The sequence below is a fragment of the Rhinoderma darwinii genome, chromosome 4 (genome assembly GCF_050947455.1).
Source record: "Rhinoderma darwinii isolate aRhiDar2 chromosome 4, aRhiDar2.hap1, whole genome shotgun sequence".
NCBI classification, from domain to species: domain Eukaryota; kingdom Metazoa; phylum Chordata; class Amphibia; order Anura; family Rhinodermatidae; genus Rhinoderma; species Rhinoderma darwinii.
In genome coordinates this window covers 391,055,962-391,079,646 of record NC_134690.1, presented here as the reverse complement: position 1 = coordinate 391,079,646, position 23,685 = coordinate 391,055,962, and the positions used below count along the sequence as shown (strand labels likewise).

The following is a 23,685-nucleotide window of genomic DNA, read 5'->3' as shown; positions in this document are numbered from 1 at the left end:
AATCTCCACTTTCAACAATCCCTACTTTTTAGAAGGATCCTTTGACCATAATCTAATCACAAAATGTCCCCCTACTGAAACTCCCAGTGATCAGCTGTAATCTCTGGGGAAACCTGTCAGTAAGTGTGCAATTTCCCTGCAGCTCCACCACAGGGGAAATAATGCATTACACAATGTCTATTCATATCAATGTGTTGTTGTCACGATCTGTGAGTATGTGGACCCACTGGGCCATACCACCGTAGCAGGATAGCAGCTGGCCAAACAGTGTACCAAGTCAATGTCTATAGTCCGAGTATGGGTACCTGTGGTAGTTCAGACAGTAGCGATGGTTAGGCTCGGATGGGACCTTGGCAGCAGACACCTGGCATGGTGTAACACAGCAGACGTGATCGGTGGCACAACACGACTCCAACTCTCTAATGCACAGGAACAAGGTAGCACAGGCTACAGGTAGCAGGAACGGGAACACTGGGAACTGGAAAACACTAAGGGACCATTTGCAAGGACTGACACAGGTAAACACAACAATGCTCAGGCAATGTAAGAAGGGGCATGGCTCTTCTTATAGTCCAGGGTGTGTATGGGATAATACGAGACACAGCAGAACGAAGCGGAAGAGAGCGCTGGCGTCTCCTGAGGAGGAGATGAGGCCAGCGCTCAGAGATTTATGGCTTGGGGCCGAGGAATCCTGACGGTCCGTGGCCATGCGCGTTACAGTTGTCTCTGTAACGCAGGACAGGTCCTCCAGATAGAGAGATGCTCTTTGTAAACGCTTCCCACTTTGGTCAAGAGATGAGGATCCAGAACAAATGACGCCCCCCCCCCCCATTAACTCGGAATTCCCTAATAGAGTGTATGGAAATGGGCTTTCCAAACTGGACAACACCTTTTAAGGACTGAGGTATTTATGAGGGTTTCATAAAACAACCCCTTCTGTTAATATATCTTATGATCGCCAAAGAATCTATTGAGCTACTTAAATTGTGATCACCAACCTTTCCTTGGTTTTCAAACACAAGTAGAAAAGAGGTTTGGGATTTGCAGACGTGAGCCTTATTTTCTTATTTCCTTCTACTCTTCAAATTTTAACTTAAATCACTTTTTATTAATTTATTTTATTTTTGGGAGATACTTTTATTTTTCCATTGGGGAAAAGGATGAAATACACAAAATCTATACAAAACATTTATAAACATAAAAAGCATTAAAAACATTTTTTACAGACAGACATGAGTCAAGCAAATGTAATGAGTGGGTCTTGATATTTTACATTTTGATATTGATCCATTTTTCACAAGAAATACATCATTTTCTATCTCCTATTTTTCAGATACACATTCTATGAATACAAGCTGATTGTGTATAATTCTGTAGGATATACATCGAGCCCGGAAGTACTTTCAACAACACTTCCAGGTCCTCCTTTAAGGGGAAGTGATCTTATTGTGAAGGCCGTAAACCACACCGCTATAGAAGCTTTCTGGACCAAACCCAGTAAGTAATTCATAATTTTGCTTTAAAATGTTATATTATAGTTTGAAATTAAGATTAAAAAAACAACAAAATGGTTAAAATATCAAAAACCTAAAAAATGGAATCCTGAAACATTGCATCTCAAAATACTAATGTGCCGAACACCCACAAACGCCTCACACCCACCTCTTTCCCACTAACCCCTCCTACCCACTAACCCCTCCCACCCAGTAACCCCTCCTCCCCACTATCTCCTCCTTCCCGCTAACCCCTCCTACCCACTAATCCTTGCCTTATCTATTGTCCATATTAAGGGGCAAAATGCTTCCTGACTCCAAATATGGCAAAATGACTACTACAGGTCTCCTATGGGAGGCAGGAACATGGAGTCAGAGAGGGATCACTTCACCAACAACGTTCAGATGCTTTAATTTCAGCTCACTATGGGAGCCCTGTAGTAGTTAGTGTAGGGTCCTGCATGGAGATTCAATAGATAGTTAAATACATTTTCAGCAAGTTTTTTATTCAGTTAATATTAGGACCAGCCGGACCACCCAATTATCCAATAGTACAGCATATTAGATAAAGCGGGAAACTCAATGTCTCAAGGATGCTGGCTGGATTATTGGAAGTTTGCTATCTATCTATCTATCTATCTATCTATCTATCTATCTATCTATCTATCTATCTATCTATCTATCTATCTATCTATCTATCTATCTATCTATCTATCTATCTATCTATCTATCTATCTCAAGTTAAACCATATACATTTCTTTCCAGCCATACAAGATCTACAAGGTGCGGTCGATCATTACACCGTTATACTAAAGTCAACCAAATATGACAAATCGCTGATATTCCACGCAGATGTGAACCAAGCAGTGATTGGTGGATTACACCCAAACACCGAGTATCACCTCTATGTGGAGGTCTCCAACGGACCTCACAGTATAAGCAGTGGCTGGGAACATGTGAGCACCTTAGATGGAGGTTAGCACTTTATTAAATCTGAGAAGTAAATGGATTGATTTTGCAAGGTTGTAACCAGTCATTTTATTAAACCAGCAGAAAAAAGGGGCTAAAATGTTAAAATGCTTAAGTGCATCATTCAGTTCAGAAGAGAGATCAATAAAACGGCCTGCAGAGACGAGAGCGGATCTGTGTGTATAGCGACTATTAGCCCTGCCTGAACCTGTTCTCCCATGTAGCCGGCCTGGCTATGGAGCCGGCAGGACTGTCAATAAGCGGACACAGACTCAATAGCATTTTCTGCTTCCCGTGCTCAGTTAAAGCAGAAATAATTCTGTATTGAACGGTTTATAATCAAATTGTTCACTTTCAGATTTATTTTTCTATGTTTAACGGTTTTCAGTTTTTAAGGAGGATCTATCCGCTCTTCTGAAATGTCTGAAGATTTGTATTCCCCATGAAATAACAATTCTGGAGCATCTTTTCTTAGAACTCTGCATTGTGTCGTTCCTCTGTTATTCCTCCTGGAAATGTATATACAAACTGATAACTGGGGGATAGCATTTCCCTTGACAATAGGGTGTGTCTCTACACGGCCTGACTTTTCATTTAAGTTGTGCTAGTGTCAGACACACTTTATTGACAAGGGAAATAATTGTCAGTTCATTCATACATTTCTAGGAGGAATAAAAGAGGAACGGCACAACGCAGAGTTCTAAGAAAAGATGCTCCACAATTGTTATTTCATGGGGAATACAAGTATTTATTAAAACAGATACTTTATGTCAAGAGAGGTGACAGGTTCTATTTAAAGGGATTCTCTAAGCTTTAGCACCATATTTTGTGGACCATAAGAGAGAACAAAAGAAGAAAACACATATTGCACTAAAATGTTACATATGTATGTAGAGAATAGGCTCTGTTCACATCTGCATCGGGGCTTTCCGTTGTTCTGCATGCTGCGCTATTGTTTTTGGTAATATCTGCTAGATTTGGGACGGAGCCTCCAACACAGATGTGAACAGAACCTGCAATAATATTAACCAATCAGAAGACTCCTTACATGGCATGTGATGCATGTCGCAGGATAACTCTATAAGGTCCCATGCACATTACCGTCTTTTTCATCCCTAATTACGGATCCGTAATTACGGATGACATTGCAGACCCATTCATTTCTATTGGCCATGGACACCTTTCCGTTTATTTATAGATGTGTGTACGGGCCGTAGAAATTATCTGCAAAATATAGAACATGTCCTATTCTTATCCGCAATCACGGTCTATGGGTCTATGAAGAATTGATGTGTATTTTCCATCCGGAATTGCGGACGGAAAATATGCAGCAGAATACAGTCGCAGCAAACCTCATCCTCACGCTGCGTAAAATCTCCGAACAGAATTGACCTGTGGTGTGTATTTTTTGTACCACAGCATGTCAATTCCTGCTGTGGAAAGTAGTATGAATTTCTGCATTTATCAAAGGAGATGTCACCATCTCCCATCGTTAAGAAAAACGCAGCAAAATCCGCAGGAAATGGTGTGTTTTTCGATAGATAGATAGATATTAGATCAAGGGCCTCAAGCACGCAGCCCGCGGGCCGCATGCGGCCCCTGGGGCTGTCATCTGCGGCCCGCGGGACACAGAGCCGCTAGTATCGGCTCTGCTCCGAGACTCTGGAATTCCCTGACATCGCTGTCCACATATGAACAACGATGTCTGGGGCTTCCCCAGAGCCGGAGTCCCGGGCAGAGCGCTAGTACAGGCTCTACTCCGGGACTCTGTGGAATTCCCTGACATCGCTGTCAACATATGGACAGTGTGTCAGGGTCTTCCCCAGAGCGGAGTCCCGGGCAGAGCGCTAGTATAGGCTTTGCTCCGGGACTCTGTGGAATTCCCTGACATCGCTGCCCATATATGGACAGTGTGTCTGGGTCTTCCCCTGAGCGGAGTCCCGGGCAGAGCGCTAGTACAGGCTCTGCTCCGGAACTCTGTGGAATTCCCTGACATCGCTGCCCATATATGGACAGTGTGTCAGGGTCTTCCCCAGAGCAGGAGTCCCAGTGATGTCAGGAGCACAGCTGGAGTCCCAGGAAGAGCCTACTAGCGTTCTGCCTGGGACTCCAGCTCTGGGGTTGCCCCCGACACCTCTGTCCATATATGGACAGTGATGTCAGGAGCAGACCTGGAATCCCAGGCTGCACTTACAACTCTACTATTATATCATGTACTTTACTCCAGTCACATCCAGAGCTGCAGTCACCACTCTACTGTAACATGTTATACTCCAGTCACATCCAGAGCTGCACTCACAACTCTACTGTAACATCATGTACTATACTCCAGAGACATCCACAGCTACACTCACAACTCTACTGCAAGATCAGTAGATGCAGATGCAAACATCTTGTCTTATACTCCAAACAAATCCAGAGCTCCAGTCACAACTCTACTGTAACATCATGTCCTATACTCCAGTCACATCCAGTGCTGCAGTCACAACTATACTGTGACATCAGGTCCCATACTCCAAACAAATCCAGAGCTGCAGTCACAACTCTACTGTAGTTCGAGTGCTAGAAGCGGCTCTGCTCCGGGACTCCAGCTCTGGGCAAGACCTTGACATCACTGTGGTAGCATCTACAGAGGGCACTGCGGCAGCATCCACGGAGGGCACTGCGGCAGCATCCACGGAGGGCACTGCGGCAGCATCCACGGAGGGCACTGCGGCAGCATCCACCGAGGGCACTGCGGTACTATCTAAAAAGGGACTGCCCAATCTTGACATGTGTGTGTGCCAAACGCTGCCAACTGAGCCTCCGGACTGCATTTAGCGACACTTAAACTGGAAAACTGGATTGTTGAAATAAGCACGTGGAAAAATATCTCAAATTTTAAACCTAGCGGTATTATTATAGTACTGAAGTATTGTTGTAATAGTTCAAATAAATAATTGATTAACAATAATTTTGTATTGTATCAAATTTGAAAGCAATGCGGCCCGTCAACTTCCCATTTTTTCTATATGCGGCCCACTTACCCGGCCGAGTTTGAGACCCCTGTTTTAGATAGATAGATAGATAGATAGATAGATAGATAGATAGATAGATAGATAGATAGATAGATAGATAGATAGATAGATAGATAGATAGATAGATAGATAGATAGATAGATAGATAGATAGATAGATAGATAGATAGAGCTTCCTTTCAGATTATATGCTTGGCTTAGTCTCTCTTTAAATCTTAACATAAGTAGAAGACTCGGCCTAATCGTCTGACTTTACAATAACTCATTACATCAGGTATAATATCATTACCTCCCAAGCAAGTGTTCCAGGTCACTAAAAACCCTCCAAGTAAGAACCTTCATCTCCTCTTAGTATCTCCATCTTTTTTTTTGTTGTTTATAAAACAGCCATCATTTCATTCCCAGCTGACATGAAGCATTTTACAGTTTTCTGGTGGAAGCGATGGGAATGTAATTATTAAATGGGATGACCATAATTACTACTGTGCGATAATCAAGACTTTACATCATTTACCTAACGATCATGCCGCACTATTGCTGGAAGTCATTTACAGGGTGAGACATCTAATGCTCCTTAGGTCATCCGCAATTCGGCTCCACCATTACGTGAATATAACGGCTTTCCGCGCTGCCTCATTGTGATTGGGATCAATACTACAATTGATAGTTAATCTGATTTTAATAGAGAATTTTCCATGGGTCACACATCAGTGCTGATATTATGAAGCGTTATTATAGTCATGTGGCTTAAGGGCCATTTAGTGAGCGGTTCACAGTGTGAGAGTCTCATCGTAGGACTGCAAACACCATTTTTATACATTTTTCGAAACCTAAATACTAATATGCATTTGGTTACACAAGGTCTTTCCTGCGGACAGCTGGAGTGTACTGAGATTCTTCCATTATTTCCAGAGCCTGAGGGTTTGCTCCCTCCAGAGGTTGTGGTAATCAACAGTACAGCTGTACGTGTCATCTGGTCATCCCCTTCAAATCCAAATGGCGTTGTCACAGAATATTCCATCCATGTGAATAATAAGGTCTACAAGACGGAAAGCAAGACACCCTATGTCTTTATACTGGGAGACCTGGGTCCATATAGAGTGTACAGTATACAGGTGTGTAAAAGGGGGAAAGACACCACCAGTACACTGGGAATATCATAAAATGTATTCCACAGATGTAGCAGAGCTGAGTTCAATTCTTTCTTTTGCGCACCATAATTCAATGAGTTGAAATAATATAGTAGGTAAAAAAAAATTGTTGCACTCAGCCCAACTCTGTGGCCCCGCCCTCTTTTTATAATATAATTTGCATATTTTGTACAGGGGCACAGGGGCTTCATAAATATAAATTTTGGCTCAAAAGCCATATTGTTCATGGTTTTTACACCAGAAAATATATGTGCCACAAAGTGACAAACTCAGCTCTGATATATCAACTTTTTAATATATTTTGTGTTTCGATTCCCCACCATTTTCAGAATTTTTCTTTGCTGTCATTAAATAAAAATATTCCTGTTTACATCAAGAGGCTGAAAACCAGTAGAAACCTAATACTTCTCACAGCTGAGGGTTTGCTACAATCTACTGTATACAGTATAGACAATCCTCTGTGAGCTAAATACATCAGCTACACAAATCCCTCGCCTGCCTAATAGTTTGCTACAATGTATCAGTGTGTATAATATGTATCATCCTGAAGTCCTGCCTGTTTAATCACAGAGGATTGTCTAGACTGGATAGAATTGTTGAAAACCCTCAGCTGTGAGAAGTAATTAGCCTGTTTAGGGTATGTGCACACACACTAATTACGTCCGTAATTGACGGACGTATTTCGGCCGCAAGTCCCGGACCGAACACAGTGCAGGGAGCCGGGCTCCTAGCATCATAGTTATGTACGACGCTAAGAGTCCCTGCGTCGCTGCAGGACAACTGTCCCGTACTGAAAACATGATTACAGTACGGGACAGTTGTCCTGCAGCGAGGCAGGGACTCCTAGCATCGTACATAAGTATGATACTAGGAGCCCGGCTCCCTGCACTGTGTTCGGTCCGGGACTTGCGGCCGAAATACGTCCGTCAATTACGGACGTAATTAGTGTGTGTGCACATACCCTTAGATTTTCATCCCCAGGATTGTCTGCGATCACTGACAGCAAACAGAGATCTTAAAAACGGTCAGAAATTGAAACAAAGTGTATTAGAAAGCTGCAGAACTATTTATTACACATTGATTAAAGGTCACAAAAAATTATCATCTATCCGCTGGATAAGTGATCTCTGTTAGTTTGTTGGGGTTCAACTGCCGGGACCCCGTCCGATTGCCAGAATAGGAGTCATGTGTCGCCACAATCAAGCTGAGTGCTCGGCAGGTTCCGTCAGTGCCATAGACTTTGAATGGAGCAGCAGGGCGCATTCCCAACCTGCGCTCCTTTCAGCGCCTTCTAGCAGCGGGCTTGTGGCTAGGGGAAATGATTGACACGGGACCCCCGTTCCCGGCAGTCGGACCCCCACTGATCCAACATTTATTGCCTGTCCAGTGTATAGGGGAACGTTTGATGTGACCGGAATACCCCTATAAGCTTAAATCCCTTTAATCCATTTGATCTGAATGATCACAAGGATCTCAGTGACCCACATTTGCAAAGCAGTTTACGACAATTTTTTTGGAAACGTGCAACAAATTTGCGGTAGAATTTGCAACTTCTCTTGTCACGCCAAATTTAGAAAGTGGCAAGAAAAGTGGGTGTAGTCTCCAAGAAGTCATAGATTAGGCCACATTTATGTGAAAAATGGCAAAAAAAAAAGTCACAAATCTACACCTGCCCCAGGAGACGTAGATTTCATCTTCTGACTGCCAGAGAGTTCAAAACGCGCCTTTTAATAAATTGGGCGCACATCATACAAACTGCCGCCTTTACTAAGGCTGGCATAGGATACCTTAGTCTTAGTAACTGTGGTGCACTGGAGAAGATTTATCAACTGTCGAAAAAAGGCTCACATTGCACAGAAACTAATAAGTTGGCACATGTGGCGCAACTTGCTAGACGTGTCAGACATATTTCTCTTTCTTATACCACCTCGTGGCTGCTGGACATATACACAAATGATTAGTTTAATTGACTTGCCCCAAAAATTGACACATGTTATTACTCCTCTAAGCCACGCCTCTTCCTCACACTTATTGAGGAAGGCGTAAAACGTGTCAAAAAGACATAATAAATTTGGCGCAGGTCATGTACTATATTTCTTCAGTGCAATTTCTGCACTTTTTGCTCAGTAAATCTTCCCCAATCAGTGACATGTCAGTAGATCTTTCCGGATTTCTGCTTTAATTATACATTTTTGTCCCGTTCCTTCGCTACGGTTGATATGTATTTGTTCCGTTATGAGGATGTGCTTTATATTTCTTGTAGGTTGAAGTTTGCACTGTATATTCTTGTATAAAGAGCAACGCGACACAAGTAGCAACAGTTGAGGGATCACCGAAAATGATAACTTCTCCGAAAATAACCAACGTCACTACAAGGTAAGAGGTGGGGTGCAATGCATTATGGGAAATGGTTAGACCAGAGCTTAATCCTGCCATGTTTAATCATGGGTGGGTTTGTTGATGATTCAAGTACCATGTCCATGTGATTCTCTGGTATCCTGGAACAGATACCCCCACCTACCCAAATTAGTAAATCCTCTATAAGGTAATAGGTCGTTGCATGTTCCTGGAGTGCAACCCATTGGAAAATATTACTGATGTGAAATAGGCAACTCTTAATGGAGTCTATAACTTATAAAGTGAAGCAGCGTTATCGGATGAGCTGCTGATATCAGTCATACATATTATGTAATAGATATATGTGAGATAGTCATTGTGGGGGGCAGGGAATTCTCTGGACTTTCTCTCAGTCATTACTTTGAAGAACACTAAATCCAGTCATTCTTTCACCCAAGGCAAAAATTCAGTTTGCTGCCTCAAGCAAAATAGGTTGTTGTGTCCCCACTGGCAGCCAGCCCCCTTAAGCCCCCTCCTAACTATGCCCCTCCCATTTAAATGCACTGCAAAAGGAAATAAGATACTTTTTTTGCTGTCCGTTGTGTGTGTGTATATACTGTGTGTATGTATGTATGTATGTATGTATGTATGTATGTATGTATGTATGTATGTGTGTGTGTGTGTGTATATATATATATATATATATATATATATTTATATATATAGAATTATTATTATTATTATTTTTCCCATTTATCAAGTAAATATCAAAAACATTGTAATTTATATAACAAGAGGTATGTGGTATTTTCCTGACCTCCCGATAGCCTGTAGTTCCTTTGACCTTGTTCAAAAACCTCCTCAGTCCCCAAAAAAATCTGTCTGGTGTAAAACAATAAACAGAAGATGAAAAGGAGGGGGATGCAGCTGCAGTTTCCCAGTCCGTGTTTTATTAAACAGCATGATAGTGGGAGGGGGAGCATCAGGGAGGAAACATCTGATTGGAACAGCTCGTGTATCAAACCAGAGCCGGACCTCTCAATAGACTTGAAGAGGGAAATTGCATTTATAAAAACCAGCAGTGACACAAGGGCTATGTTCAGACACAGCAGAAACAATCCTCTGCGGATTGTTTTCCATGTCATATTTTCCACAATTTTGCCGCAAAATACGCATGTAAAATATGCTGCGGATTGTAATCTGTGTATTGCAAAGGGTTAAATCTGTGGTGAAAATCCACATCATGCCCTGATTTTCATGCAAATTTTTTTCTGATACATTTTTTTTTTTTGTATAAACTCTTTTTATTGAAGCAGTTACATAGAAATACATTAGTCAATTACAACAACCATAACAGGCAGCATTTATGCCTGGCACATCAGTATGTTATGCTTGAGAACAATATCTTCTCTCCATGACATCTAAAATTTTATGCCATAGCAATCCGATGTTTAATGTATATAATCAGTCTATCTTGTATGCTCAACTGCGATATGACATACAACCAGATACACAAATAAACAAGTAAACATATCACCGTAACCGTGACTCATGCAATGTTCTTCCCGTACTGTAAGTACTATCCAGTACTAAACACTCTGTACTGTCCCTCTTGATCAAAAATTTTCCTGGACTCCCCTCTCTATCAACGAGTCCCACTCATGTTTTCCTTATCCTTGATTACCTAAAGCCTTGTCCCTATTCGCTAGCCAAGGCTGCCAGATTTTGAGAAATGATTTCCTGTTTTTATTTTCCCACCCTGCAAGTTCCTCCAGCCGACATATTTGGTGTATTTTGTTCACTAGTTGGTCCAATGATGGGGGTGTTGAGCTCCTCCACAAGGTAGGGATCAATATTTTAGCTGCTGAGATTATGTATGTGGGAAGGTTTTTGGAGGATGGGGAGAACTCTTTTGTGGGTAACCACAGTAAAATCAATTATTTTGTGAGTATCACTGGATTTGAAAAAATTCTTGCAATCAGATTTTCTACTTCTTTCCAGAAGGGTTGGATCTCCCTGCATGACCACCATATGTGGGAAATGCTACCCACTTCCCTCTCACACCTCCAGCATTGATCTGAAGTAGATGCCCGAATCCTGTATAAGTAATCCGGCGTTCTGTACCATCTCGTTAGTAGCTTGTAAGAATTTTCTTGCATTCTAACACATCTAGAAAAACCATGTGAATGGCGCAAAATGTCAGATCTATCCTCTGCATCGAACAAACAACCCAGTTCCCTTTCCCATGCTGGTATAAAACCTGGCATGTCCTTGCTCATATTTGTTATCAACTGTTTGTATATCTTAGAGAGACACTTTTTAGGGGTCTCATCCCATAAAGTGTAGTTTTCCAACCATGTGGGATCAGATTTGCTTGCAGCTACAGAAGCGAGAAACCTCTTACATGTGTGTGTGAAGTCTATCACTTGTAAGCTTGAAGGGCTACGAATTTTCAGTTCCTCATGTAAGGTATGAAGTGTAGGTGGGCCCATTGAGTCAAAAACTCTTTCTATCTTTAAGGACCTCAAATGAGCCAAGAATCTGGAGCCTTAGAGCAAGTGGGGTTCACCAAACATGGAAGTACAGAGAGTGGCGCTAACATTGAGAACTTACTGTCACGTAGATGTAGTGCCGAGGAAGTGTGGCATACCTTAAAGAGGCTCTGTCACCAGATTTTGCAGCCCCTATCTGCTATTGCAGCAGATAGGCGCTGCAATGTAGATTACAGTAACGTTTTTATTTTTAAAAAACGAGCATTTTTGGCCAAGTTATGACCATTTTTGTAGTTATGCAAATGAGGCTTGCAAAAGTCCAAGTGGGTGTGTTTAAAAGTAAAAGTCCAAGTGGGCGTGTATTATGTGCGTACATCGGGGCGTTTTTAATACTTTTACTAGCTGGGCGTTCTGAAGAGAAGTATCATCCACTTCTCTTCAGAACGCCCAGCTTCTGCCAGATCACGCTGTGACGTCACTCACAGGTCCTGCATCGTGTCAGACGAGCGAGGACACATCGGCACCAGAGGCTACAGTTGATTCTGCAGCAGCATCAGCGTTAGCAGGTAAGTCGATGTAGCTACTTACCTGCAAACGTTGATGCTGCTGCAGAATCAACTGTAGCCTCTGGTGCCGATGTGTCCTCGCTCGTCTGACACGATGCAGGACCTGTGAGTGACGTCACAGCGTGATCTGGCAGAAGCTGGGCGTTCTGAAGAGAAGTGGATGATACTTCTCTTCAGAACGCCCAGCTAGTAAAAGTATTAAAAACGCCCCGATGTACGCACATAATACACGCCCACTTGGACTTTTACTTTTAAACACACCCAGTTGGACTTTTGCAAGCCTCATTTGCATAACTACAAAAATGGTCATAACTTGGCCAAAAATGCTCGTTTTTTTAAAATAAAAACGTTACTGTAATCTACATTGCAGCGCCGATCTGCTGCAATAGCAGATAGGGGCTGCAAAATCTGGTGACAGAGCCTCTTTAAGCATCCCCCATGTCATATCACTCACTACCGATGTTCTGGCAGGAAGCGTATTTCCGACCCAAAAAGCAGAAGTCTGATTGTGTATCAATAACCCCTTCTCTATAGCTACATGTGGCAATCCCCCTTCAGCCTTTGCCAGTTGTGTCCATCTCCCCAATTGTATTGCATTGTAATACGAAATTAGGTCTGGCAATGCCAATCCTCCTTCAGTTTTTTTCCTTACCAATTGCTGATATGCGATTCTAGGCCTTTTATTATTCCACATAAATTCCGTGAATAAGCGTCTAAATTTTAGGAAATAATACTTCGGAATGTCAATTAGCAAAGTCTGAAACAGGTATAAAACTTGTGGTAGAATGAATGTAGTAAGGAGATTTTTTCGTCCTATCCACGACATATATGGGATGCGTAGTTTGTTCAAGTAATTTTTAATTTTGTAGTACAATGGGTCGTAGTTCCTGGCAAAAAGCAAGTTTGGGCTAGCCGTAAGTTTCAGTCCTAAATATTGCAGTTCGGATTTTTGCCATTTAAAAGGTGAACATGAGCTAATTGTCAATAAAATATTGTTAGGTAAGGTTATATTTAATGCTTCTGACTTCTCATAATTGATCTTGAAATTTGAAATCCAACCGAATTCTTCAAAAATTTGTATGAGACTTGGGAGGGCCACTACAGGGTTTGTTATGAGGACCAATAAATCATCCGCATATGCAGCTGTTTTGTGCTCGAATTGCCCTACTTTCAGGCCCTTAATAGAGGGAGTTTGTCTAATTTTAAGTAAGAGTGTTTCCATTACCAAAACTAATAACGTGGGGGACAGAGGGCAGCCTTGCCTTGTTCCATTTTGAATAGGGAAAGGATCTGAAAAGGTGCCGTTCACCTGTATTCTTGCTGTAGGATTTTGATATAAGGAGAAAATCATGTCTATAAGTGTTTGGGGGAAGCCAAATTTAGTAAGAGCAGCTTTCAGGAATACCCAATCTATGCGATCGAAGGCCTTCTCCGCGTCTGTCCCTAGTAAGATCAAGGGAATTTTGTGTTGTCTAGCGTGATAAATAGCATGAACCGTTCTTATGGTATTAAATTTCCCTTCCCTCCCCGGAACAAATCCCACCTGTTCCGCTCCAACCAATTTAGAAAGGTAACCATTAATGCGTGTTGACAAAATTTTTGCCCACCATTTCAGGTCCGAATTTAATAGGGAAATAGGCCTGTAACTGCTGCACCTTTCCAGATCCTTCCCCTCAGGGCATTACATAGTGACAAAAAGTACGGCATTAATGTATTTTTAAATTTTTTATAATAAATTATGGGCAGTCCATCCGGCCCAGGGCTTTTCCCATTTGGTACGGACATCAGAGTCTTTTCAATTTCAGATATAGTGAATGGAACCACCAGCGAGGCACGTTCTTCTTCTGACAAGGAGGGCGCTACAATAGATGTTAAGAATTTTTGTATGGCGTCCGCCTGTGGGGTCCTACTGGCCTGTATAGGATCCTTTTTAATATTATACAATTCCAGATAATAATTCCTAAATTCCCTGGCAATTAGATCTGTTGTGGTGAGTTTATGCCCTTCCTTGTTTTTGATGGATGAAATGAACGTTTTCCCTCTTTGTTTTTTAATGAGGTTTGACATTATTTTGTTCCCCTTGTCCCCGTGTGCATAGGTTTTATACTTTAATAGTTGAAGGGTTTTCGCCGATTTTACATTAAGGATATTCTTTAATTCCTGCCTAAGGTGTCGTAATTCATCTTGCGCTGACTCCAACTGTGCACATTTATGTATATTTTCCAGTGAGGAGATTTTACCCAACACCTGGTTGATAGTTTTCATCCGTTCTTTCTTAACTCTAGACCCCAAGGCAATGAGTTCCCCTCTTATAACAGCTTTATGCGTCTCCCATAGTATAGGCTGGGAAATAAGAGGATCATCATTAACCACAAAAAATTCCTTCAACCGGAGTTCTAAGGCGTCAAAATCTTTTAAATTTTCTAGTAAAGTGTCATTTAGCCTCCAGTTCCACCCTCTCATAGGGAGGTCTGTCAACTTAATTTTGATAAAGATCGGTGCATGGTCTGAAATGGTAATGTTACCGATTCCGGAAGATGTGACCGCCGGCAAGAAACGTTCTGAAATTAGCAAATGGTCTAAGCGTTGATATGACTTATGTGGGGCTGAATAAAAGGAATAATCCCGGTCGGACGGATGGTGTACTCTCCACACATCGATCAATTTTAACCTGGTTAACAGCATTTTTAATCTTCTGCGGGTCTTATGGGTAATATGTGATGCTTTGGATGTGGAATCTAAGTTCGGATCTAAGACCATGTTAAAGTCCCCTCCTACTATAACCATTCCTTCAAAGAAGGGCTGAAGTGAATGCAATACCTTCGTCAACCACTGCGCCTGTCTCACATTTGGTCCATAAAGATTAACTAATGTAATTTTCGTGTTCAAAATAGTTCCTTTGAGAAATATATAACGACCACTAGGATCACTTTGTGTGGCTTCATGAACAAAGGGTATTGTGTCTCGTATCGCTATTGAAACCCCCCTCGAGGCACTATTATAAGAACTGTGATACCATTTGTCATACGGCTTAGTAGGGAGTGAAGGAAGCTTATTTGATTTAAAGTGTGTTTCTTGTAAGAAAATGAGATCAGTACTTTCTCTTCTCAACATGTTGAAAATCTGACTTTGTTTCTGTGGGACGTTCATGCCTTTAACATTAAATGATAAAGTTTTAAGCGAAGCCATAATGAAGTAATACAGTGAGACAAACGCAGTGATGTCTGAGCACGGTCACGGTGTAAACATAAAAACTTAAACTATATACATATATTCCTGTGGAACTATCCACCCCGCAGCGAAGAGATCCCAGAGGAAGGGCAGAAAAAATTCCCACACATCCTCTAGTATCCACAATTGCCATCAGTATCTCCATCCCGGAGAAAGCCCCTGGATAAGGGCGGGGGTGACGGGGAGGAGGGGGAGACTGGAACGCCAGAAACAAGGTTCCACCTCCAGAAACTGAAGTATCCACTTTAAGCTCATCGACAATACTAAAGTAAGAATGGGCTGTTCTCTCCGTTCAGCTCACTATATTCGTGTAAACCAGTATATCCATATTGCATCTCATTTTATCACAGTATAATCACTCCTAACAGCTCAACAATGTTCAACACTGTCTAATCGTGAGCAAATATACTATAGCAATATCTAATACCACTGTATCTACCCCTATATAGCAGATAATAGTATACATATTATATGAGGACATTTGAAATAGACCATTTACATATGTAATATAAGGTACAAAGGGATCTGCTGCTTTAAACAAAAGCATTTCAGTAAACACTCACGCACTCCCTAGAATTCACCACTTATGTAGTGATGGAGAATATTTTCATCGTCCATGATGAGCATTTCAATCAGCCAAAGCTGGCGTTGGGTGTTTCCGATATCGCGGAGACTTCATCCTGGACGCCACCTGCCAACCTGTTGGCGACGGTAAGTATGGAAGTTCTGGTATATCCGATGTTGCTTGTACAGGCAGCCATGATGGGATGTCAAGCGGTGAAATGCCCAACTTTTCCCAGAGTTTAGGGAGGTCATCTGGGGAACGAATGATGCATTGTCGCCCTTCTATCATGGTCGCTAAACCGAACGGGAATAACCACCGCACCGGCAATTTCTTGACACGAAGCATGTCTGTCACTGGCTTTAAGATCCTCCTTTTAGCCAAGGTACTGGGTGCTATATCTTGAAAAAAGAGTACTTGTGACCCTTCATACAGATACTCCTGTCGTTCCCTCGCCGCTTTCAGCAGGCTTGATGTGTCTAGGAAACTCAGCAGGCCGCAAATCACATCTCTCGGCGGTTCGTTCGGCGCAGGCTTTGGTCTCAGCGCTCTGTGTACCCTCTCCACCACCATCTTGTCGGCTCTCTCTTCACCCACGAGGTCAGCAAAGATCTGTGTGATTACTTGGGGCAATGTGTCTCCTGTTACCGCTTCAGGGAGGCCCCGCACTCTGATATTCCGGCGGCGGCTTCGATTTTCCTGGTCCTCAATCATCAAATGAGCGTTATTTATGTGAGTCTGATGTGAGACAAGCATGTTGGAAACGACAGCACTGTGGCTTAAAATAGAGGTTTGCGTTTCTTCTAGGGATTCCACCCTTTGCCCAATCTGTTTAATATCCCCTTTTATATCCGCCAACTCTTTCATTACAGGGGTGATTGCTTGTGTCAGTACCTTTTTAAAGTAGGAGCGTGATAGCGTGTCTCTGTCCCTCACCAGTTCTGAACAGGCTGCAGAGCTATCTTCCTCTGAGTCATCATCTCCAGCTTCGTCTGCATGCTGTGCCGGCGCCATTTTTTCCCGGGCCGCAGGAGAGGAAAGTTTTTTCTTCAAGTATTTGTCCATTTCGGATTGACTTTTTCCCTGTTTTGCAGGACCAGGTGAGTCTCTGCTCTTGTCCCTTGATGTTCTCACCATTTTGGTTGGTTATATCGTCTATAAAGCTGTAGTTTCTGAAGGTGAAGTGAGGAGCTCAGGAATTAAGCTGCCATCACGATGCGTCGTAACTCCGCCCCCTCTTTCTGATACATTTTGATGGGATTTTAAAAATACCTGTATTGTACCGTAAATTGCAATGATTTTACAATCCAGAATCCACATCGCAAATCTGCTGTGTGTACAAGGCCTAAACGGTGAACTGCTTTCCTATTATAGTGATCTTAGTAGATATAGGGAAATTAGATTGTGAGTCCTGCCTGGCGACTGGTAGGTCCTATGTAAATAACTGCATTATATACAATGCATTCGGAAAGTCATCACATTTGTTATGTTGAGGCCTTGTGCTAAAATAAAATAAAAATGACGTTTTTCCCCCATCATTCTGCACTCAATACCCCATAATGACAAAGTGAATACAGAATGTTAGTTCTTTGCTAATTTATTGAGAAGGAAAAACTAAAATCTTGCATGGACATAAGTATTCAGACCCTTTACTCAGGATTTAGTTGAAGCGCCTTTGGCAGCGATAACAACCTCCAGTCTTCTTGGGTATGATGCCTGGATTTGGGGACTTTCTGCCATTCTCCTCTGCAGATTCTCTCACGCTCTGTCAGGTTGGATGGGGACAGTCAGTGGGCAGCCATTTTCAGGTCTCTCCAGAGATGTTCGATTGGGTTTAAGTCAGGTCTCTGGCTGGACCACTCAAGGACATTCACGGTGTTGTCCCTGAGTTTCTCCTGTGTTGTCTTGGCTCTGTGCTTAGGGTCATTGTCTTGTTGGAAGGTGAATCTTCAGCCCAGTCTGAGGTCACAGCACTCTGGATCAGGTTTTCATTAAGAATATCTCTGTACTTTGCTCCATTTATCTTTCCCTCAACCATGACCAGACTCCCTGTCCCAGCCGCTGAAAAACACCCCCACAACATGATGCTGCCACCACCATGCTTCACTGTATAGACTTGGTATTGGGCAGGTGATGAGCAGTGCCTGGTTTCCTCCAGACATTACGCTTAGAATTTGTCACAGCTATGGGGTATGTGGACCGACTAGGCCGCTCTGCCGTAGCGGAGTTGCTGCTGGCCAAACCGACAATGATAGTCTTTAGGACAAGAGTACCTGGATAGAAGATTTGGCAGGCACTAGGCCTGGCAGGCACTTGGCACAGATGACGCGTGGCACAGATGACACTTGGCATAGATGATACTTGACTCTGACACTAGACTTTGCACTGGTACAAACACAATTACTGGATACAGCATACGGGAACACAGGATACAACTAAAGGACCATTTGCAATAACGAATATGGGCAGACACAACAATGCTCAGGCAAGGAGGAACAGGGCAGAGTCCTCTTTATAGTCCAGGGTGCGTTAGGATTGAGTAAGGAACATTTTACATGTGCGCGCTGGCCCTTTAAGGCCAGGGACAAGCACGCTAGGGGAAACAGAAGAACAATGCAGCCGCGTATGCTGGCGTCTCTGGAAAGGAAGACACCAGCAAGCTCTCAGTGTCCTGCGGTCACGGCTGCCAGTGAGTATAACGTGCTGGCGGTCAGCGACCGCGGGCACAACAGAATTGAGGCCAAAAAGTTCAATCTTGGTTTCATCAGAGCACAGAATCTTGTTTCTCACAGTCTGAGCATCCTTTAGGTACTTTTTTTGCAAACTCCAGATGGGCTTTCATGTGTCTTTTACTAAGGAGAGGCTTATTTTTGGCCACTTTGCCATAAAGCCAAGATTGGTGGAGTGCTGCAGTGATGGTCGACTTTCTGGAAGTTTCTCCCATCTGCAAACAGGATCTTTGGAGCTCAGTGACCATTGGGTTCTTTGTCACCTCTCTTACCAAGGCCCTTCTCCCTCGATTACTAAGTTTGGTGGGGCAGCCAGCTCTAGGTGGAGTCCTGGTTGTTCCAAACTTCTTCCATTTAAGAATTATGGAGGCCACTGTGCTCTTGGGAACTTTCAGTACAGCAGAATTTTTTTTGTACCCTTCTCCAGATCTGTGTCTCCACACAACCCTGTCTCTGAGCTCTACAGGCAGTGCTTTCATCCTCGTGGCTTGGTTTTTGCTCTGATACACATTGTCAGCTGTGAGACCTTATATAGACAGGGGTGTGTCTTTCCAAATCATGTCCAATCAAATGAATTTACCACAGGTGCACTCCAATCAAGGTTTAGAAATATTTCAAAGATGATCTAGAGAAATGGGAGACCCCCAGATCTAAATTTCAAGTGTCATAGCAAAGGGTCTGAATACTTATGTCCAATGCGAAATATGAGTTTTTCCATTTTAATACATTTGCAAAAATTTCTAAAATGCAATTTTTGCTTTGTTATTATGGGGTATTGAGTGCAGAATGATGGGGAAAAAGTATTCTTTTTTTTTTTTTTTCTTTAGCACAAGGCCTCAACATAACGAAATGTGAAATTAGTAAAAGGGCCTGAAGACTTTCTGAATGCATTAGATAGTCGTGTATGTAGTACATTGCAAAAGTATAAGCACCCTTTTCCATTTATCTTTCACTGGACCAGCGCAATGCCATGTACATATGAGTAGCGGGAGAAAAGATGTGACTTGGCGTCTTCCAGTTTGCATTGAGTCTGGCAGTGGAGTATAAAGGATGAGGTGTGAGAGTGTTGGATGACTTCATTCAGTGGCTTTGTTAGCATTTCTTTCCCCACATGTCATATTACCATCAACTCTTCTTATATCCCCAAAGATTACTAACTGCTGATCGATTGCCCTGACAAGCCTGGCCGTGGCCTACACGTGCCCTGGATAGTTCATTTATTTGCCATGGTGGATTTGCTAGAGTGGAATTTAATCAATAGATAATTCATTAATTCTGATCCTGAAGTATGACGGGGCCGGGGTGGTGTAAAAATGACTGTCTTGCTTTAATTTTGAAAATAATATAACACTGTCTGTAATGCATTATATATGAGGTTATGTACATGTGAATCTCTTCAAAAATGCAAGGTGGCCGGATGTGTTGTATATAGATTATTATCTTGATTGTGGACATAGATAGATAGATAGATAGATAGATAGATAGATAGATAGATAGATAGATAGATAGATAGATAGATAGATAGATAGATAGATAGATAGATAGATAGATAGATAGATAGATAGATAGATAGATAGATAGATAGATAGATAGATATGAGATAGATAGATATGAGATAGATAGATATGAGATAGATAGATATGAGATAGATAGATAGATAGAGAGATAGATGAATAGATAGATGAGAGATAGATGAATAGATAGATGAGAGATAGATGAATAGATAGATAGATAGATAGATAGATAGATAGATAGATAGATAGATAGATAGATAGATAGATAGATAGAGAGAGAGAGAGATAGATAGATATGAGAGAGAGAGATAGATAGATATGAGAGAGATAGATAGATATGAGAGAGATAGATAGATATGAGAGAGATAGATATGAGATAGATAGATAGATAGATAGATAGATAGATAGATAGATAGATAGATAGATAGATAGATAGATAGATAGATAGATAGATAGATAGATAGATAGATAGATAGATAGATAGATATGAGATAGATAGATAGATAGATATGAGATAGATAGATAGATAGATAGATAGATAGATAGATAGATAGATAGATAGATAGATAGATAGATAGATAGATAGATAGATAGATAGATAGATAGATAGATATGAGATAGATATGAGATAGATAGATAGATATGAGATAGATAGATATGAGATAGATAGATAGATAGATAGATAGATAGATAGATAGATAGATAGATAGATAGATAGATAGATAGATAGATAGATAGATAGATAGATAGATAGATAGATAGATAGATATTAGATAGATAGATAGATATTAGGTAGATAGATGATAGATAGATATTAGATAGATAGATACAGTCTTACGTAGCGACGGTCGCACGCGATTGCCAATAGCTGCACTATTTTGACGGTAATACCCGGAAGATCATGCAGTCATTGGCGGCTACTACGCCAAACTGCTGCTTTATTAGAGCTGTATCTTGTACAGAAAGTATATTGGTAAATGATATAACTTGACTTTTGTATAATAAACAAACACAATAGAAATTGTTAAAAGACAAATTGGGCGCTGCTACATCTGTATAGACTTTCAGTGTTTGTGATATAAGGGAACGTCTGGAAGGAATATATTACCCTCTCAATGATTCCTATTATACTTAGTGGTTGTACCGTTGCTTTATTCAATGTTTATTGACTGACAATCTTCACAGCATGTAAAGACTTTGATCAATATCTATGGTGTGAATTGATTTCCTGTAGTTCGGCTTTCAATAGTTAACGTAATCATCAGCCGATTAATAAATAGCGTTACATGGCGTCATCCGCACAGTGGCGCAGATTTATTACAGAGGACCTGCTATCGATGTTCCCTCTAAGGGTATGTGCACACACACTAATTACGTCCGTAATTGACGGACGTATTTCGGCCGCAAGTACCGGACCGAACACAGTGCAGGGAGCCGGGCTCCTAGCATCATAGTTATGTACGACGCTAGGAGTCCCTGCCTCGCTGCAGGACAACTGTCCCGTACTGTAATCATGTTTTCAGTACGGGACAGTTGTCCTGCAGCGAGGCAGGGACTCCTAGCGTCGTACATAAGTATGATGCTAGGAGCCCGGCTCCCTGCACTGTGTTCGGTCCGGTACTTGCGGCCGAAATACGTCCGTCAATTACGGACGTAATTAGTGTGTGTGCACATACCCTAAGTCTTGGCGGCTCCTGAGCGGGGCAGTTAGGGAGCAGGGCGAGTCTCCATCAATGGTGGGCGATCTGATGACCAAAAGTAATACCCCCAGTAACCGCCCCAGTAACCGCTAATATAGCGACTAAATAAGAGAAGAAGAAAACTTATTTCAACCCCTTCCCGCCGCAGCCCTTTTTCAAATTTTCGTTTTATCCTCCCCACCTTCAAAAGTCATATCTTTTTTTATTTTTCCATCAATCTAGTCCTATGAGGGCTTGATTTTTGCGGGACGAGTTGTAGTTTTTCGTAGCACCATTTATTTTGCCGTATAATGTACTAGGTAATGGGGAAAAAATTATTTGTGGGGTAGAAAATGAAAAAAACAGCGATTCCTCCATTGTTTTTTGCGCGCCGTTTTTACGGAATTCACTGTGCAATTAAAACAACATATTAACTTTATTCTGCGGGTCAATACGATTACGGCGAAACCAAATATATATCGTTTTTTCTATATTTTACTACTTTTACAAGTAAAAACATAAGTGTAAAAAATAACATTTATTTTGTGTCGCCAAATTCCGAGAGCCATAACTTTTTTATTTTTCTGTCGATTAAGTGGTATGAGGACTTATTTTTTACGCGATAAGCTGTAGTTTTTAATAATACAATTTTGGGGTACATGCGACATTTTGATAACTTTTTATTTCATTTTATGTGGGAGATGAGGTGACCAAAAAAATTGAGATTCTGGCGTTTACAATTTATTTTTTTACGGCGTTCACCGTGCGGGTTAAATAATGATATATTGTAATAGTTCAGACTTTTACGGACGCGGCGATGCCAATTATGTTTATTTTATTTTTTTACTATGCTCTAGGGGGGAAATGGGAAAAGGTGGGTTTTTTTAACTTTTAATTTAAAATTTATTTTTTTACTTTTTTTATTAGCCCCCCTTGGGGACTTCAACCAGCGATCATTAGATCGCTTGCACGATATACTGCAATACTAATGTATTACAGTATATCATGATTCTGACAGTCATCTATTAAGGGCTTAATAGGAGCACAAAGATGGCGGACCTGGGGGCCTTCATTAGGCCCCAGGCAGCCATAGCAACCATCACCCCCTCTGCGATTGCTTTGCGGGGGGCGCGATGAGCTGTTAGAGGGGGTCGCCCCCCTCTTCCTAACGATTTAATTGCTGCAGTCGGTATTGACCGCAGCATTTAACTAGTTAAACCAGCGGGATCGTATGGAGCAGGTTCACTCCGTGAGCCCGTTCCATACTTCCCCTACCCGACTTTGGCGTATGGATACGTCAAATGTCGGGAAGGGGTTAAAATAGTTTTAATTATTATTTTAAATACTATAATATTACAAGTACAGCAGTAAAATAGACAACACCAATTATAGGCATCAGTGAAAGAATCCTTCATTACACCACTGCCCCTGTAGATAGCGCCACACAGACCTCCTGTAGATAGCATTACACCCCCTCCCTGTAGATACTGCCACACAACAATCCCCCTCCCCTTCTATATACTGCCACACAGCAATCCCCCCTCCCCTTATATATAGTGCCACAAAGCCCCCCTCCCCTTGTATATAGTGCTACACAGCCCCCTTCTCCCCTTGTATATACTGCCACACAGCAATAACCCCTCCCCTTGTATATACTGCTACACAGCCCCCCTTCCCCTTGTATATACTGCTACACAGCAATTCCCACTTACCCCCCTGTATATGAACACACAGCCCCTCAAAAAAAAAAATTCTATTCACCTTGCCCCGCTCCCGCGTCGGACGGAGTGTGACACAGCCTCTCGGGCGGGACACCATCACGCCAGCCTGCGCAGGGAGTCTTCCCAGTGCATTATAAGTTGCAGGCCTAACGTGGCCTGCAGCCTATAGTATTCATTTGTATCTGCATCCTGAGGATGCACATACAAGTGAATGTGGCTGTCGC

The 23,685-nt window shown here is 42.0% G+C and overlaps 1 protein-coding gene across 1 annotated transcript in view; it reads left to right on the top strand.

Annotated features, from left to right (window-relative positions):
- Positions 1 to 23,685, top strand: part of USH2A (usherin) — a 593,484-nt gene that overhangs the window by 389,361 nt on the left and 180,438 nt on the right. The window contains exons 43-46 of the mRNA XM_075863335.1: positions 1,334 to 1,497; positions 2,260 to 2,469; positions 6,392 to 6,594; positions 8,894 to 9,006. Coding sequence (XP_075719450.1) covers positions 1,334 to 1,497; positions 2,260 to 2,469; positions 6,392 to 6,594; positions 8,894 to 9,006 — 690 coding nt within the window. The remainder of the gene's footprint in view (positions 1 to 1,333; positions 1,498 to 2,259; positions 2,470 to 6,391; positions 6,595 to 8,893; positions 9,007 to 23,685) is intronic.